The 19,566-nt window shown below is 38.3% G+C and overlaps 2 protein-coding genes across 6 annotated transcripts in view; one reads left to right on the forward strand and one right to left on the reverse strand.

The window, feature by feature from the left end:
- Positions 1-307: 307 nt before the first annotated feature.
- On the forward strand, positions 308-8,568 carry LOC114879987 (probable multidrug resistance-associated protein lethal(2)03659). Of its 2 annotated transcripts, XM_029195494.2 has the most exons (14): positions 308-584; positions 2,035-2,151; positions 2,593-2,892; positions 2,973-3,119; positions 3,357-3,781; positions 3,861-4,017; positions 4,091-4,293; positions 4,363-5,179; positions 5,270-5,453; positions 5,521-5,697; positions 5,769-6,225; positions 6,310-6,682; positions 6,747-7,443; positions 7,531-8,568. In XM_029195494.2, exons 2-14 carry the CDS (start codon positions 2,075-2,077, stop codon positions 7,672-7,674), a joined length of 4,158 nt encoding a protein of 1,385 aa, XP_029051327.1. In that variant the 5' UTR covers positions 308-584; positions 2,035-2,074; the 3' UTR covers positions 7,675-8,568. The 2 variants fall into 2 exon arrangements, with proteins under 2 accessions (XP_029051327.1, XP_029051325.1); XM_029195492.2 differs by lacking the exon at positions 2,973-3,119 and having other exon boundaries at positions 309-584.
- A 145-nt stretch (positions 8,569-8,713) lies between these two features.
- The window catches only part of LOC114879988 (single Ig IL-1-related receptor-like), a 61,341-nt gene continuing 50,488 nt past the window's right edge, over positions 8,714-19,566 (reverse strand). The window contains exons 4-8 of one of the 4 annotated variants that reach the window (XR_006829896.1): positions 16,653-16,786; positions 16,073-16,237; positions 12,254-12,391; positions 10,505-11,498; positions 8,714-8,852 (exon numbers count right to left, since the gene is read on the reverse strand). Coding sequence is in view for 1 of the 4 variants with exons in the window: in XM_046287847.1 (XP_046143803.1) it covers positions 11,059-11,498; positions 12,254-12,391; positions 16,073-16,237; positions 16,653-16,786 (877 nt within the window). In the remaining 3 variants the exon portion in view is untranslated. Of the gene's footprint in view, positions 11,499-12,253; positions 12,392-16,072; positions 16,238-16,652; positions 16,787-19,566 lie in introns of all 4 variants that reach the window. The other 3 variants (XR_006829894.1, XR_006829895.1, XM_046287847.1) reach the window with 3 other exon arrangements.

Raw genomic sequence — 19,566 nt, forward strand, 5'->3', positions numbered from 1 at the left:
TTGTAAAATAGCCCGTGAAAAAAAGTTTCAAATTCGACCATTGCGCCATCTCTACGGAAACGGTTGAAGCTACTTGTCAATTAAATGTCTTATCCGTCGATCCTACGGCAATCGGTAAGCCTCTAACGGCATTTAATGAGATAAGGCGGGAAAGAGGAAATTAGCAAGCAGATAAGAGCCAGATTTGGATAGAACTAAATTTGACATTTATGTAAGTATGTCGTTACTATTTCGTTATCTGAATGATTGTGCTTTTAGATCGTATATCATAAAAGTACAAATGATAAATGAATGTTCTTTCCGTCAGAAGATGCCGTGCCGATCGTCACGGTGAAAAGCAAAAAGCTATTATAACATGCGTAAAGAAAAATGTAGAGATATATCAAAGATATCTGGCAGTATCACGTGTTAATTTAAGGTTAACCAATAATGATACATTGGAGCGCTGTTCAGTCAAGCGCAAGCACAGTCGAGCAACGGCCTTCTACTTAAGTGGACGTCTGTCATCCAGCGAATTGTTGAGTAATCAAAAAGTAATGGAACGTTCACGTGTTGGAAAGTAGAAACGACTATCCACATTAATTGTAAGTGACACAAAGAAACCAGTCAACATTTCGTTACATGTCATTTCATAATTTTCAATTTATGATTTTAATATAATATATCGTCAATCTCGTTAAAGCTATTGCGCTTCGAATGTCGGGGAAAACCGAGTGACAGATCATTTTATTAAACATTGCCGTTTTATTAATTGGTGAATCACTGCCGTTGGCGATTAGACGTGACCAGCGATTGTTGCACGCAATTTCGAAAGGTTCAAATATGTATTTTCTTTATTAACGTTATATAAATCATATGCAGATTATTTATTCATTTATCATGTTAAATAACTTATCTATTGCACGGAAGAAATAATGCGCTAATCTAAAATGTAAAACTTCGATCGCGGTCATCGTGATTTGTAAAAATGGCTTTAGCCGAAATAAGCACGTGTCGATTAGATTACACCTGTATCAGTCATCGCTTGATTTTGATATATGCCGTTATTAATGCTCGTAAAATTTTGTAAACACTGTTTCATATAAATCATTTTTTTATCTTCAATTATAAAATTTCTTATAATATACCAACTATTATTCTTGTAAAATTCCTATGAAAAATATCTTTCCAACAGTTTGTTAGTTCAGTTTGAACTGAACGAATTTATGTTTTGAGAAAAAACTCATGATATTTCTGTTTGAATAATAAGACAAGGAAATGTGCACCAATGTAATGTTCACTTATTGTTAGCCTGTGAAGGAAAGATCTTCTTTTATAAACACAGATAGCAGCACTAAGCAGTATAAAAAAATATGAATCAAAGAATTTAAATTATTTGATATTAAGAATCAATTAATCGTTTCAAAAGCATTGCCTTTGTTTCATTGTAATACAAGTATGTTAGCAGAAAGTAACATACAAAGTAGTAAAATGTTTATTCAAGTTGGTAATTAACTATTTACTTGCTCAATTACTATATCTTATGAAGCAATGCTAGATGAATTTTATTTTTGCTGCTAACTCATTCTGTTATAGATCATAAAGGAAGTTAGTTCCTGTGATATTGATACATTGATTTCAATATATACATGTATTGGCACAAGTGTCGCAAAGACCTTCCTCTTTATCAAGTTGTTATAATTTGTTTTTTTGTATGTGTGTGTGTGTGTTATTTATGTATGTTTGTACTTTGAAGGAAAAATATACAAAATTTATAAAGAAAGATATTTACACTGTTTCTGTATTATGCCCGCAAATAATGCAAATTATGAATATTCCGTACATTTTTTTTCTCATTGGATTTGTGGAATTTAAGATACTTTATTATCACATTTTTTTTTGCAATGATTAATATGTTTATTTTCACTGAAACTTATATGTATAGATTATAGTGTATCTTTTGTATGTTTGTTAACTTTCTTTAGAAGAAGATAGTAGTTTTTAAATGTTATATAATACTATATATGTTTTTAATAATCTTTTGTCTAATTTCAGAAATTTACATAAAATATTAGTAAACGAATAATAAGCTGTCATGGATGGAAAAATAAAAGTAGAAAGAAAAAAGAACCCAAGAGAAGGAGCAAATCCCCTTAGCATTTTAACATTTGCGTAAGTTTTGTAAAATGTGATAAGTTTTGTTCCTCTATTTTTTTTGCTTGTCATTGACTGCCAACTGATACACAAAATCATGGTGATAAATAAGCATTACTTTTAAAATATCTTGATAACTGATACTGAGAATCCTTCTGTAAATAGAACAAAATCTATCTTGGATTCCTCTTTCAAGTAAATAAATGAAGCTTTCAACCTGTTTATTGTTATCTATTAGTACACTTAAATAAAACTTTTCATAGGAACTTTTTCGTTATCTTTAATCAATTACCAATGATATTAGTTGTTCAAAAACAAAGATAAGATACATACCTTGAAATATTTGGCATAGTCATTGATAGAGATAACGAAGAATAAAGTTATTATATTTTTTATATTGAATTCAAAGCGTTCTTCGCTTTACCGACATTCATTTTAATTTTTAACATTTGTCAACAGATTTACACTGCCTACATTTTGGGTGGGTTGTCGCAAGGATTTAGAAATAAATGATTTATACAGACCCCTCAAAGAACATACAAGCAGTCATGTGGGTAAAAAGATATCAAAACTATGGGAAAAAGAGTATAGTGCATACGAGAAGCAAAAGTTGCTTAACGAAGAGAAAGCAAACAGTGATAACAAGTACGATGTTAAGAAGTTGAAGGAACCCAGTTTAGTAAAAGTTCTTTTAAAATGTTTTGGTGGTCAATTAGCACTCTATGGAATAATTTTAGCGGTACTAGAAATTTTCTTCAGGTATGTAATAAGCATATGATGTACTCCTATTTTTCCAGTTTTATACATAGAATCTTAAAATCTGTTTAATGTCTGTTCAGACCATTACAGCCTTTGTTTCTTTATCTTCTGATTCATTCCTACCGTCAGATGAAAGTTCCACATACAGCAGTGCATACCGTATTATCATCCAGTTTACACAACTTATCCAATTCGCAAGTTTATGAAAGCGAAGATGCAGCCGAATTGTTAAGTCCCTCTAAGCCTTTTGTTTCCTGTACCTGCTAATCCTCCTACTATCTTCTGTGTTCCGAGGCTTCATTATTCCTAATTGTTTTGTCAAAAAAGTCTAAATCGATTTTACATGAAAATTTGCTATTTCATTTAACGTGGTAACAATAGTTACACTTGTTAGAAAGTTGTAGTTGCGTTATTAATTTAATCTACAAAGATCTATTAATAACTAAACATTGTTTCATGTACAGGGTAATGCAGCCAATATTTCTTAGTCGACTTTTACAATACTTCAGCAATAACTCAGAGACAAAAGATAATGCATACTTGTATGCAGGTGGTGTGATATTGTGTTCGGGCGCATTAATATTTGTTATGCATCCATACATGATGGGTGTACTTCACACGGGAATGAAAATGCGAGTGGCATGCTGTACGTTAATATACAGAAAAGCGTTGAGGCTTTCAAGAACAGCTTTAGGCGAAACAACAGTAGGACAGGCAGTTAATCTACTGTCGAACGACGTTAACAGATTCGACGTAGCAATTATACATTTACATTACTTGTGGATTGGACCGTTAGAAACTTTGGTCATTACATATTTTATGTATAACGAAGTCGAAATACCTGCACTTCTTGGAGTTTTGGTGCTCTTGATGTTTATCCCTCTACAAGGTAATGAATCTCGATAATTCGTATCATTTCTTCTCTTTTCTATCGTTTTTCTTTTCATTACTTCTCTTTAATTGCACAGGCTATTTGGGTAAAAAGTCTTCCGTATTAAGATTGAAAACCGCTATTAGGACGGATGAAAGAGTACGATTAACCAACGAAATTATCAGCGGTATTCAAGCAATTAAAATGTACACTTGGGAGAAACCGTTTAGTGCTTTAGTTGAAAGAGCAAGAAGGTATTGTTTATTCTTTCAACGGTTCTCTTAGTTTTAATCAGCAAATACGATAACGTCTTCTATATGATTACAGGAGAGAAATAAACGTTATAGGAGCCATGTCTTTAATCAGAGGTGTTATCATGTCTTTTATCATGTTCACCACAAGGATGGCCCTATTCATTACCATAATAGCATATATTTTATACGGCCGAAAAATAACTGCCGAAAAAGTGTTCATGTTACAGGCGTACTATAATATTTTACGTCAAACCATGACTGTTTATTTTCCACAAGGTAAGTAGAAACGAATAAACAAATATCGATAAGAGTTGATTGAACTTCACTAAGCTGTCGTTATTGCAGGAATAACGCAAATGGCTGAATTGATGGTTTCCATAAGACGTTTACAAAGATTTATGTTACACGAAGAAATGGATATTAAAAAAGAGAAGAACGAAGATTACAATGAAACGTCGAAGGACGAAGAGAAGAACAAAAATGATGTAAATAGCGTAAACAATGAAGTAAACGATGCAAAACGCGTGAATGAAGATGATAGCATTATATCTATAAAAGATGCTAGCGCAAAGTGGGTTTCGTATGAACAAGAGGACACTCTAAAAAATCTTAACATCAAAGTAAAACGAGGCGAATTAATTGCGGTTGTCGGTCAAGTTGGTTCTGGTAAAAGTAGCCTGCTTAATTTAATACTTAAAGAGTTACCCGTGTCTTCGGGTAGTATAGAGGTGAACGGAAAAATTGCGTATGCTAGTCAAGAACCGTGGTTATTTGCTGGCTCTGTTAGACAGAACATACTCTTTGGTAGAAAAATGGATCAGCATAGATACGATCGTGTGATTAGAGTGTGTCAATTAAAAAGAGATTTCACCTTGTTTCCATACGGTGATAAGACGATAGTTGGTGAAAGAGGAATTAGTTTATCGGGTGGACAACGTGCTAGGATTAACTTAGCCAGAGCAGTATACGCCGAGGCCGATGCGTATCTACTTGATGATCCGTTAAGCGCCGTAGACGCTCATGTCGGGAAACACATGTTCGAAGAATGTATCGAAAAGTACTTAAGAGGAAAAACTAGAATCGTCGTTACGCATCAGCTGCAGTACTTACGAAATGTCGATAGAATAATCGTCTTAAAAGACGGTGATATAGAGGCAGAAGGGTACGTTTCTTTCCATTCTACTATTTCCTTGTTTTATGTAAGTTAATTTCTGTATAGAAACTTACGGTTCTTCTCTCTTTTTTTTTTTAGTAATTACGATGAACTTGCTGCGATGGGAATAGATTTTGGAAGACTCATGGAGAAACAACCACTCGACGAAGAGGAAAAACGAACAGCATCTGGCCCACCGAGTAGAAGTACTTCTCGAAATGCTAGCATTTCGTCTTTAAGTTCATTGAAGAGTAGTATCGGTGACAAAGATGACCCAGTGGAAGTAAGTACATTCGTATGGTCGGATGAAGATTAAATTGAAGTCATTCATATGTACGTTGTTGGTTTAGGTAGCTGAAACTCGCTCGAAGGGTAGTGTTTCTGGTAAAGTGTATTCAGGATACTTCCGAGCAGCAGGAAATTGGTGCGTCATTATTGTTGTTGCTTTGCTCTGCGTCATGGCTCAAGGATTAGCCAGTGGTAGTGATTTTTTCATTTCCCAGTGGGTGAACATGGAAGAGAAATATGTGAGTATTCGCTTTGCTCTCATTTCTGTTCACTTTTAAATTATTATAAATAAACACGTATTCGTTTAAAGGTAACAGAAACACCGAATGGACTCGTTGAAAATTGGGAGGGTCCCATCAGCCGCGAAGTGTGCATGTATCTATACAGTGGTTTAATCGTCTGCACGATAGTAATCACTTTAACACGTTCGTTCTCATTCTTTTCGGCGTGCATGAAAGCATCCACCAAGCTGCACGACCGAATGTTCCGATGCATCAGTCGCGCCACTATGCTTTTCTTCAATACCAACCCGTCAGGACGTGTCCTAAATAGATTCTCGAAGGATATGGGTGCTATAGACGAAGTATTACCAATGGCGCTAATCGATTGCATACAAATTGGCTTGTCTCTGCTCGGAATTATAATTGTGGTCGGTATAGCTAATCCATGGCTGATGATACCCACTGTGATCATTGGAGTGATCTTCTATTACATTCGAGTATTTTATCTGGCAACCAGTCGCAGTGTGAAACGTCTCGAAGGAATTAGTGAGTAGACCTTGAGTAGATTTTTATTTCATATCAAAAGTTTTATGGAGTAAAATTAATCAGAGCTTTGATAATTATTCCCAGCTCGATCGCCAGTGTTTGGCCATCTCAGCGCAACATTGCAAGGATTGCCGACTATAAGAGCCTTCGGAGCTGAAGAAATTCTCACAAAGGAGTTTGATCAACACCAAGACTTGCATTCATCAGCGTGGTACGTCTTCATAGCATCATCCAGAGCGTTTGCATTCTGGTTGGATTTCTTCTGCGTTGTCTACATCTGCTTGGTCACTCTAAGTTTCTTAGTAATGTACGACTCGGCGGTCTCAACGCAAGGCGGTAACGTTGGGCTTGCCATAACTCAAAGTATAGGGTTGACTGGTATGTTCCAGTGGGGTATGCGACAAAGTACCGAGTTAGAAAATCAAATGACCTCGGTCGAGCGTGTGTTGGAGTACAGGTGAGTTAACAATTAAAATTCTTTAAATTTTCAACAATTAATATTATTCGAACGATGATTTCAGTAACGTGGAAAGCGAACCACCATTAGAGAGTACACCGGACAAAAAACCCCCAGATACTTGGCCGGAAGAGGGTAAAATAGAATTCAAAAACGTCTCGCTGCGATACGATCCGGCAGAGGCTCCGGTGTTGAAGAATCTGAATTTCGTGATTTACCCTCAAGAAAAGGTTGGAATCGTTGGAAGAACTGGCGCTGGAAAATCTTCCTTAATTTCAGCGCTTTTCCGTTTCGCGTATCTCGATGGTGTTATAGAGATCGACGGTGTCAACTCGATCGAGATAGGTCTTCATGATTTGCGTTCAAAAATCAGTATCATCCCTCAGGAACCGTTCTTGTTCTCGGGCTCGTTGAGAAAGAATTTAGATCCATTCGATAGCTACAATGACGACGTACTCTGGCAAGCTTTGAGCGAGGTTGAGCTTAAAGAGATGGGCCTGGATGCTCACATAACCGAGGGTGGTTCCAATTTGAGCGTTGGACAACGTCAGCTCGTCTGTCTGGCACGTGCAATCGTCAGGAACAACCCCATCCTTGTGTTGGACGAGGCTACAGCGAACGTAGATCCACGAACCGACGAGCTGATTCAAAAGACGATTCGTGAGAAGTTTGCTAAGTGTACAGTGTTAACCATTGCTCATCGTCTCAATACCGTGATGGACAGTGATCGTATACTAGTGATGGATGCTGGTACCGCCGTGGTAAGTGTATCACCGTTGATCCCTCGTCGAGTCTTATATTTCAAGTGTGCATCAAAATCACACATTACTAATTCGTTTTATTCTTAGGAATTCGATGCTCCATACGTTTTGATACAAAAGAGTGCAGGATACTTGAAGGGCATGATCCACGAAACTGGACCAGCAATGGCGGAAGCATTGAAAGAAGTAGCTCGTTACACTTACGAGAATCGTACATCCACTGCCCTTTGATAAATTATCAACGTATTACGCCAATTTCTACGTTGGACTCTGCATTAAGCCCCATTCTATAGGTTCAATTTTTTAGTAGATCTATTCTGTCGATAATCTTTTTTGTACGGTGATCAATCTGGTGATTACATAGTTAAGTGAAGGCATACGTTATCATCGTGATTCTTTTCGTCTCTTTCACCTTCAGTATTATTGCATTGATTTTTGTAAATGAAATCGACGGGAACTTTGTACTGGGACAAAAGTCGCTCTGGTGTACTTAATCGTCAAGATAAACTCGTTAAATAAGTGGCGTCACAGTACTTTCTTGTTTTATATACGTCGTGCCACAAGTAGGGATAAACAATTTACCTCGCTTTTAAGTAATTTTTGAGATATTTATACGCAATATTAGGTTTCTCTTGCTCTCGTTTCGGTGCTATACGAATACGAAAAGACGGGTGCCTATTTTTTCACTTTACAAGCAGAACATGTCGAGCGCTATATTGGAAAGAAATTTTTATTCAAACATCGAAGACGGTACCTTGATTTTATGTACATAATCGTTCAAAGAAGAATTACCAATTAGAAATCTTCGATTGTTTGTACTGTATCGTTTGCTAGGTCTTACGCTTTTGATACACTATGTCGTATCTGTTACACGTAAGGCAAAGTCAACGAGAACAGCGTTGTCAATGCAAACAATTACATAGTGTTTGCAAACAGTGCAATTCTTCCTATACAAGCTTCAAATTCATATCTTCATACTATTCATATTTGTCGTACAAGCATAAATGTTTGTAAAAAAAAAAGAAAAGAAAAGAAAACAAAAACAATTGCCTTATGTACAAGTGCCTATGTAATTTAATTATTATTAATGAAAAATATAAATGCAGAGAATTATTTATCTTGCTATGCAGTGTGTCTTTCTTCCCTTAAAGATCTTGTCAAATTCATCTGGGGTCGATTACCCCAGATGGTTACACAATAAACGTAATCGGCAGTGAATGTATTATATTATATATATGTATACTTGTTAAGAAGAAAAGTAACAGCAGTCTGACGTTTTCTGGAAATATAAATATTCTCGTTTATTCACGGACACTCGAACAATTTCTCTTCTCTCCTCGACGTCAGAGCGAAGAGAAACAGAGCTCTGCCTTTTCTTTATTTTCCATTTGGTACTTTCGTAGAGCCTTCTAATAAAAAGAAACGAAAGATTAATGCATATAGGCATGCTCTGGCTTCTTTTTTTTTTTTTGGTACATTTCGCTTCGCGAGAAATGCTAACCAACCGTACATAGTTTTGTATTCACGACTATACATATACAAAGTATAAAATGAAAGAAAGAAACCTCGTACTCTGTTGTACACTATCGTTAAAGAAACAAGTATACCTCCTAATATGTCTATACTCTGCTTACTCGGCTCGCAACAATTGCCCGGGGCACTAGAATATCGCCCAAAACACATTATCGCGAGACAAGTACACTAGTGTATCGTAATACTGACAGTAAAGAGAGATTACTATATATGACGTTAAAAATTAAGCTCAACGCGCGCGTTGCGGATCGGTCTGTAACACCTAAAGTACAATTACACGCGGATATAACAGCTAGGCTACAATATAGTTACAGATAATCGTTACACGTTACGATTAGAATTACAGTTGCAGGATTTTTATCGAGATTACGTTCGCCAGATACATTTTTCTAAGTCTCTGGTATTCGATGGACTGATGAGAACACCTTTCAAAGAACGGTACAAAAACTGATATACATATATATATACATATTATATAATACGCACAGATATGTATATATATCCATTTTTTCCCTTTACACGTATATACAAAACAGTATAAAACATTACGTTTCTTATTCATTTTGCATGCGCTTTCAAATCCCTAATTAAATCTAGCGTGATAGTTTGCTTAGAAAAGTGTGCCCGGTAACGTAAGTGCATGATACTCGTGCGTCGAACCCAATCGATAGAAAAGAAAAAAGGCTGAATGTAAAAATCTAAAAAAAAAAAAAAAACGGTATAAATAATACGGCTAGCTAAATAAATAAGGACGATAGAGCACCGATCTATCCGATATATACAAATAGAGAAAAGAAACTCGCTTGCAACAATCGATTACGTAACACGGGCAACGAGTAACGAGACTCTGATCGTTGTTTCGTTGCGCTCGAAACGCCGTGCTCGCGAGAAGGAAGACTGCGCATTAGCCGTTTCCCCATTCTTCGAATTTCGCATAAAAATATTGGTACGGTGCGATGGGAAAAGTGGATATTCTTGGTTAAATAAAATTGAAATCGCGATTAGCTGCAACGAGAAAAAAGTATGCTCTGGTACACCGGTTGACGCGATCGTTCCGTTTGTTACCGACGGTCGGTAATATTGTACAGGCTGTCCCAAAAGTTGCACTCAGCGCGAATAAAACTTTTGACGCAATCTTAATTACTAAAATCACTAGAAACAACTTATTTCTTCGTTTTACTATAACGTAACGTGTAAAATAATAGGAGTTGCGGTTTTGTGACAGCCTGGAAAAGTACGAGTTTACGAGGAACGATCGGCGTCGTTGAAAAGACGTTTGCGAGTACGATCTTGCGAGATTCGACGAGGAAACGGAATTGATGTCGCTCACGTTTAATTATGTTACAAATAGACAAATTTTTCACAAGTGTTTCGTCGCACGATGGCGGTTCGTCAATAACTGTCTCAAACTTCACACGCATCTAAGCATTTATAATTTGTATCGAGCCTTTCGAGAATTAATAAAAAAAAACACTGAATATCGCATTCGTATTAAAACAGGCGCTAAAATATCATTCGAATTTTATACCTCAAACGTGTTGATGTTCAACTGAAGTTACACGTCGAATCTGTTTTCGTTCACTTCCATCTCTATACACCTGTTTCGATGCAAGACTGGTTGAAACTCGATCGCCAAGATAAACAGAAAAACATAATTTACCGTATAAAATCGCATTTCGCGGGTAATAAAGTCGACAGAAGCAAAAAATTTCACGCAGCTTTGAACGATGGCGTAGGTCGGCGGCCATGACACTGTACATGCGCGATTCTCGAACCGGCAGATCGCGCATTCGATTATCGAACTCGATCAGCTATGTTTAAACGTCGCGATAGTAGAGGCGCGAAAAACGTTTGAATTTGAACGCGTAAAACGTACCGCACCTATAAAACATCACAAAATTTTGAAAATCAACGATAGTTCTTCGAGATCAGCATCTCTCGAGCTATTTTCACACCATGTTACCTTACGTGGACGCAAAAGAGGAACGCGAAAATTAGTGAAAGTAGAAACAAGTCAATTGTTCTGCGAAACTCTTTCTTTCTCTTCGGAGGTTGTTTTTTTTCCTGCGGTTCTCTCGCGAATTAAACGAGAACCTCGAGACTCTCTCGCGAACGTGCCTTCTGTTGTCCACATTTTCCATTAGCTTGAACAATCATGGCGACCGATTGGCAGGCACTGTCGGAATTGATCGGTCGTACAGGCGGCATCGCTAATCGAAGCTTATACCAGAATTTTTGCCCACCCGATACAGGGCTGGTGTTCTCGTCCCACTTAAGAATCTTCAAATGATCGAGCGACAGCTCGCCAGCATCATTGCAACCCCGATTCGATCGTTTCGCGATCGTGGTTGCATTTGGTAGTTCTTTCGTAGCGATTACTATCGTTCGCGTAGTGAGCGACGATAATTGTTTGAGAACAGCACCTACGCTGCTCTCGGTCCACGTGTTTCCCAAAGAGGACGGGCTCAAAACGACTATGACCCTTCGGCTCGAAGCGGCGTGTGGTCCAATCTCCAAACCCCCTGAAACACAATGTTTCCTTTGAACAACAGGCGACAGAATTTTAGGAAATCATTAATTGGGATCAAAGTTAAATCCCCGCGAGAGATTCCATGCACCGATAAGCATCGTGAATCATCGACGATCCCCACAGGTGTCATAGAATATCAAAATTTCAGCAACGAAAATGGAAAAACAAAAAGTAGCCGGGGCCCGATTGGAAAGGAAATTTATGTATAGGTCGCTTTGCATCGTTGGAATCGAGGTGGCAAAGGCAGGCGGGCAGGCAGTGCGCGGCAATTTACATGAATAAAATCCTGGTTACACCCGAGAGAGTCGGCTCACCTACACCGGCCAATTTTGTCCTGCCAATTAGAAGGAAATTAGCGTCTGAATATTTTGCGGCGAGCAGCCGTTATCGCGTTGCACGCCTAACCGTTGATATTCATGAGATGCAGAAGCGGATTGGGACGAAACGCGTCCGCGAAACTAGATCCCGTTGCACCCTGTTCACTTTCGCCCACTTTTATCCCTTTGTATTCACGGTAATAATCGCCTTCAGTTTGCCTCCTTTGCCCGGTCGAACCGATCGATCTACTATACCGAAACGCCCATCGATCCTCTCTCCCATCCCTAAGGATTCGATTTTAATCGATAGCCCCGCGACCAGGGTCTCTCGTTTTCGTTTCGTTGGAGCGATCGAGAAGTACAAGCCCTCGAAAATTCAAAGTCCCCAACTGCGACGCATCGAAGAAGATGTTCGATCTATGGTACTTACAATTCTGATTGAGCTGAGAAAGCTCAAGCGACGTGCATTTGTATCGATGTCTCGACTCCAGGGTAGGTATCACTATTCCGATGACCAGGTTGGAATCCTTCTCGTGGTAGCACACCAAAGCGTCGCATTCCTTGCCGTCTGTAATTCACGATTGTGTTACACGCATGTCTGTTCTCCGTTCTCCTTTCTACTATTCACCGTCCAGTAGGTACTTTGCGATTAAAAACTGCGAAAGTACGGTGTTTCTCTTCAACTTTAAGGGGGCCACCTCATGTAAACGGCCTGTTTTTCAAGAATTTTTTGTGGAAAATGTAATGCGCCGATTGATTTAAAATTTGGAGTGTCATTTATTCACGTTATGATCTAAACAGAAATATTTTTTATAAATGTTGATTGTTAATAAGGATGGTGCAATGGCGGCTTGAAGATGGCATCTTGGAAAATCGCCGTGCAGTGTACAGTGCACAAAAATGATTTGGAACAAAAAAATCAAAATGGAATAGGTACTTGACATTTGTATTTTTTAAAAATTTTCAAAATTGCGAAAATGGCAAGGTTTTGAAGAAAAAACGGGAATTTCGGCTACGAAAAATTCGTAATAACAGTAATTTAAGTAAAAAAAAAAAAAAAATCGCAGAATGTCATGCTGAGGCCAATTGTTTATAGAATATATATGTCAAGTTTCATAAAGATCGAGTAATTAGTTTTTGAGCTACGTTGCACGGCGCGAAAAATTTTGCGTTTCGAGAAAAACGCGTTTGAAAGTTGAGTAACAGCCGCTCCGGCCAGTGCAGCCGTTCACTTGATTTTGAAAATAACATACAAGGACATCTCGGATCACTTTCTAACTTTTTTTCTCGCATTCCCGAGGAAATTTCTTATTGATTTCAGCGAAAAAATTTCATTTTACATGAGGTGGCCCCCTTAATTCTAAATTGAAGCGGAAATCGTAAAAATCTCGGAAAAGCTAACGATCGAAGGAAAAGAAAAAGAAGCAGAGACAGTCGCGTTTACGGAAAAGGAAGCGGCAAGAAAACATTCGAGATAAGAGTAGTTTTCTGGCGACGTCGATAAGGGAACGATCTGTATGGCAAACAATCGTCGCGAGCAGGCTTCCTATTTACGAAAAGGGAGCGATAAAAATCGGTGCCAGCCTCGTCTTCGAGGCTTCTCTCTGTTTGTAGGCCATTGCTTTTCTACTCGAAACCTTGTTTGCGATGCTGTTTAAACCATCGACGAAGCTATCGCCAATTCCATAGCGAGTATACAACGAAACGAGGCGAAGTGAAAGTGGCCGATTGTTTGTGGATTCGAATAAGGGAGAGTCGGTCACGAGTAACACGAATTCGCGTAAATTGCCGGTCTCTTTTATCACCGTCTCTATACACTAAGGCACTGGTTCTTAACCGGTGTTCCGCGAAATTATGAAAGCCGAAATTTTTTAAAATGATTTTTATAATATAGATATTAATTTAATCATTTTGTATAATTAATAAAACATGGATAAGAAAATTTGATTATATGTTATATGTGTATTGCAAAAGCGGAGAAGCTCAGGTATCACATTAGATGATTTTAGCCTCAAATAAATTTCATTCAAGAATATATATGTATTTCTAATTAATTTTATTTTTTCTGTTATATAATAATCAGTTTAACTTTTAATAAAAGTTATATCTGTATACTTTTTTTCTATTTCATCAAATATACAAACTATATATTTTCAAATGTATTATTAAATATATTTAATAATATATTTATTTCTATGCGGGATTTTTTTGTTTGTTTTTTGAATCATTAATTTTGGTGTTCCGTAAATTTTTTGTTCCCTAACTTCAAGAAAGTTAAGAACCACTGCACTGAGCTGTTTTGAAAATCTCCCTGATCGCCTATGAGAAACGCTAATCGAATTCCATCGTATATGTAAAGAATTGATTGGGAGTAGGAATATTGGCGAATGGAATGACAAAACTGAACTTCATCTCGACCGGTTAACAGGCGAACAAAGAGAAAAGTATCTCCGTGAAACGTTAATGGGAGACGTCGTCGAGTCGATGGTTCCGAGAATCCTCAGTAATCGTGGTAATTTTCTAGCTTCCGTATACGGGGCTGTTGCTCGCGGCACTCGATGTAACCCCATCGAGAAGATCTCGTCGTTCGCATAGCACGCGGCCTATCCTTCTGTAACATGCTACCGTTTACACGTGTAACTCGCGTCTACTCGCGATTTATCGACCTCCTCTCCTCTCCTCATTTTTCCCCTCCTTTCCATCGTTCAGTTCAATCATTTCGCCTAGAGAATTTCATTTGCTTTTATAATCCCCGATTCTTGGAAGATACAGAAACAGAATTCGGGGTAGAAAAAAGTTCATTAATGCTGCATCGACCGATTCGAAGCTACGTTAGAACGTTCCAGCGAACAAGTTTTCGTTTAACCGCGCAATTTACCACCTCCCTCCGGCGAAGGAATCTGATCCACCTAGGTGTAATTGTGCCGTGATAATTACACGTAATAGCGAGTAGCAAAGAAAACGCGAAACCTTAAGATCGACTATGCCTTTTTAAGGAAAATTCGCGACATTTGCTGGAAGTAATTAAAGGCAGGACGTTTCGAACGACGTATTCAAAGGAGAGAATTTCAAATAAATGAAATTACTTTAAAACGAAATTGTCGGAACGGAGCGATAAGCATCGAGGCATGCTCGTTATCAGCAAACCGCGACAATTGACAGAAGAAGACGGAAGGAAAAATGATAAGCGCGATGTTTATCGTGTAGAAACCGGGAATTCCAACATTTAAATTTGCGTTATTATCAATCTAGACGGTTTCTAATTACTCGGAGCATCGGAGAGGGCAGATTAAAGTTGCTCGCTGCCCGATTCGGTTCGCGATGGAAAGAAACGAAGGAGAAACTCGTTAACGCCGCCCGTGGGACTGTTCCAGGTTGGATTAAACGAAGATTAAGTAAACTGGCATCGAGCGAGAGCACTCGTTTCTCCGGAAGGTTCGTGATATTACGGTGATTCAGACGGAGAACGCGCGCTTCCTTTCGCTATCGAGCGGATACGAGGAGCCCCGGCGAAATGGGAATTCGATATGTTAATTTCGGCGTGGGTCAGAAAAGCTGGCCAGTCTGCCTCTTAAAAGCTTGCCCGGAACAAATGCGATTTCGTGAAGAGAGCCGTTTGTCGAGAAAAGATTGAAAAGAAAATAGAAAGAATTTTACATTTTTGGAAAAATGGAAGGGTGTAACTAATTTGGGTTAAGTTATTTAAATTTTTTCAGTTCGTTTTGCTCACGTGAACAGATCTTATTTAATAAGAAGAAAGTACTGGAACAATCGACTTGAAATTTTAACGTTTGACGTACAATCAAAATGATAGGTTGCATAGATTTATTTAAAATATCAAAAGTATGAACAACTTGTTCAGTAAAATTGAACTTTTGACTTTGAATAGTTACCATTTCTCACAAAATATTTTTCTTTGTTAATTGTAGATCAGACGATAATTATATATATTAGAATTTTTGATCTTAGATAAACTGGAGGGCAGATATATCAAAAAAATTTAAATAACTTAACAGAAGTTCAAATTAGTTAGTCACACCCTTCCATTTTACAATCGATATTTTTCACGGAGAAAAAAACCTCCCCCCTTAAATCCTCCCTTCGTTACACCCTCTTCTATTCCTGACGTCTGAGAAAATATGCATCATCGTTGTTTATAGCCTGAAAGATGTCACGTTTCTCGATAAAAGGACACGATAAGAGAAGAGGGTAAGATTAAAAAGAGATGACGAAGGGTTTTGATAATTACCATTCTCCTCGAGAGGGGCGAATTTGTCGCGACAAAGCAGAAGCAACGGTAGCCAGCAACGAGCGTAAAAGGCACCGGCTGAGATCAGCAGAACCAGCACCAACACGCCGACCAGGAACGACTTCCTCCAAGATCCATTCTGAAGTCCTAGCGCGAACTGTGGTTCTGCAAAAACAAATATTCACTTTATTTTTCCGTCCCCTCGACTCGCCGTTCAACGCGAACGCGAACGCTTTCTTTCCTTGCAAATATTACAGGGAGAAGATTAGAAACCGCGCCCCTTCGAGCTTGGCGAATCTAAAGGGAATTGAAGAAAATAAAATTTTAACAGAAAATTTTCTACGGTTGTTGGAGAAGAAAAATTTGTATCGCTGTTGCGTTTAACGCAATAAGCGTAGACCGAATCGAATCACGACGAGTGTACGAATTTCGGTTAATTGGCCGGAATTAATTGGGCCACGCTGGTAACGAGCGGAGAATTAAATCGGATCCGATTGAAATCGGTACATCGGATCGTTAATTAGCCACGGGGGATACTTTTCCCCTCTCATCGTCTGTCGATGAAGCCTCAATGTATTACCTTGTCGATAAATGTGAGCGGTTAAAGTGATCTCCTCGTCCACGCCGTTGCTCACTTCGCACTTGTACTCCCCGTAATCCTCCAGAGTTATGTCTTCGATTTCCAAGTAAGAACCGATGATCTGATTGTTTTCCCTGAAAGCAGTAGTTAATCCTTTTTTAGCGTGACCATGGAACTGATAAATTGACAATAACATGCAAATTTCAATTCCCCGCGTCGGAGGACACGCGACTTCAACTCCAAAGTCCTCGTTTTTCGTCGAATAACGACAATCGATTTATAAGTGGAACCGACCGGTGTATCTATCGGCTTTAAAATATTCTTTTTCTACTTTATGTTTTTTTTTTTTTTCCCCCCTCGATCGTTTCCATTAGCCTTGATTGGATAATCCGACCTAAAACGATTTCCATGAAAAATAGAACAGGCCGAAGAGGTACTCAGTGTCCGTGCGAATATTTCATTTCCAGGTAGCCGTTTTAATTGCACCTGGAAACGAGTAACTCGAGCACGCGAGATCGTATTTGGATCGACTGCGATCGTTTGTCCGTTCGTAGAGCGTGAAACCGACTCGAATCGATCCTGTTTTATGTTCGTTATCGAAAAGTTTGCGCGCGTCTAACGGGAATTTTAAATCGTCAAACTTTTCTCCCGTTCGAATCGATCCATACTAGTCGGCATCGGTTCGATTCGACAACTTTTAATTAAAAAGTTGCGCGGTTAAATACGAAACAATCGAGAACCGTGGGGCAACCTGGTTTAGGACGCCGAAAATTGTATAATATTGGGCAATTTTATTTTTTTTAACTTTAAATCATAGTAGATCAATTTAAGAACTTTTTAGCTGTTTTATTGAGAATAAAAAATTATAAAAAAATTTTTTTTATTGCAATATGATCATGTTATATAATAGAAATTAGTTGTTGCGACCATTCTTTTTATTTGAAATATATAAATCAAACAAACTTTTCAACTTTATGAACTTACCTTCTATTTGAACTAAAAAAGAATATTAGAAAGTCGAAAATTGACAAATTTATTCAATATTGAAGAAAAATTTCATTTTTTACTCACAAAATGATTTGCAAAAAAAAGTTGTTTAACATAACTTTTTATACAATGTTTTTAGCTTAAATAGAAGCTATACTAATAAGCTTTAAAATAAGCCCCGGTTCATTAAAATCCGTTGATTACAATTTGTTTTCTTAAAGCATACCTGCCTTGTGTCTGCGTGGTCTTTCATTTCGAATTTCGACCTGAAACTTTGGCAAAATATTTTCAGATGTGCCTATTATCGTTTAATATAACTTCCAAAAAATCGATATTTTCCCCCTTAAGAGAACGCTTCGTTAACAATTAGAAAAACGAATTTAATCGCGTTAGAACTCAATACCTTCTCCTCCGTAGCTACTCCGATTTGCTGGAACTGCTGTATTGATTAATAAATTTCCTTTGCACGGACAAATGTTGTTGTTTGCCAAACACAGCCTAGCCGGTCAGGTTGTCCGAGTTCTCGAGGACGAAACGCGGACAACAGACGGACGGAGCGACGTTTCCTGGTTGATGTTAGCAACGAAGAAGGAGACTATATTACGCGCGAAATTTTGCGCACGGTGAATTAATTGCAGCCGAGTTACGTTCACGGTACACCTACACCGGGGTAATTAAATTAGCGTGTTGAAACGTCGCGGTTCCCTGGTCGAGGCTAATTTTTATCGCTGTAGGCGTTTAGTGGAGGGGGGGAGAGGGTTTGGGGAAACTTCCGAAAGGCCCCATCACCCCAGGATAACCAAACTTCGGATTTATAGTAATTGAGGGACGAGAAATCGAATGAGACCATTTTCAGAACTGGCAAATAAACCGATCTCGAGATATACAGGGTATTCGAAAAGTGCGGAAACCCCCTATTATCTTGATAAGAACGCATTTCCACGCAAAATGACTAACCCTAACCCTAACCCTAACCTAGGTTAGGTTAGTTATTCTCCTAACCCTAACCTAACCTAGGTTAGGCTAGTCATTTTCCTAGCCCTAACCTAACCCTAACCTAGGTTAGGCTAGTCATTTTCCTAGCCCTAACCTAACCCTAACCTAGGTTAGGTTAGTCATTTTCCTAACCCTAACCTAACCTAGGTTAGGCTAGTCATTCTCCTAGCCCTAACCTAACCCTAACCTAGGTTAGGCTAGTCATTCTCCTAGCCCTAACCTAACCCTAACCTAGGTTAGGCTAGTCATTCTCCTAGCCCTAACCTAACCCTAACCTAGGTTAGGTTAGTCATTTTCCGTGAAAATGCATTCTTATCGAGGTAATAGGGGGTTTCCGCACTTTTAGAATACCCTGTCTATCTCGAGAACGGTTTATTTGCCAGTTCTGAAAATGGTCTCATTCGATTTCTCGTCCCTCAATTACTATAAATCCGAAGTTTGGTTGTCCTGGGGTGATGGGGCCTTTCGGAAGTATACCCGAGGATTTCGTCTCCCCGGACGCCTTTAGTTCGGACCGGGACCGCTAGGTGGCGGCGAGATGATCGGTGACAGTGTTCTCGCAAGTGGTCGCCTGGCATGCAGTTCAAATACACCGGGTGATCATATTATTATGAACAGTTCGAAATCACCACTTATTTGGTACTTAAAATGGTTTCCCTTTTTATTGCAAAACTTACTGTTATATTCTTCTTCTTATTATTATTATATTGCTATATTTTACAACTTTTCGCTCTTCTCTTGATTTTTTCCTTCAGGAAAAAAATCAGAAAGGCTATATAATATATCGCTACTGCGTGTCCCGACACCTGCGATCTTGACCAAATCTGAGATACTGGTAGAACTTGACCCCCTCAGTAACCACATGCAATATTATTTGATAGATTCTTTTAGTTCCTGAGATATGAACATCCAAAGTTCGAATTTCGACTTA

This window comes from Osmia bicornis, chromosome 11 (genome assembly GCF_907164935.1).
Source record: "Osmia bicornis bicornis chromosome 11, iOsmBic2.1, whole genome shotgun sequence".
Taxonomy (NCBI): domain Eukaryota; kingdom Metazoa; phylum Arthropoda; class Insecta; order Hymenoptera; family Megachilidae; genus Osmia; species Osmia bicornis.

Bases quoted from the DNA above. Each gene is read 5' to 3' on its own strand.
- LOC114879987 (XM_029195494.2), top strand. From the start codon at position 2,075: ATGGATGGAAAAATAAAAGTAGAAAGAAAAAAGAACCCAAGAGAAGGA. The intron at 2,152-2,592 runs GTAAGTTTTGTA...ATTTGTCAACAG, and splicing joins CTTAGCATTTTAACATTTGC to ATTTACACTGCCTACATTTT. The intron at 5,180-5,269 runs GTACGTTTCTTT...TTTTTTTTTTAG, and splicing joins GGTGATATAGAGGCAGAAGG to TAATTACGATGAACTTGCTG.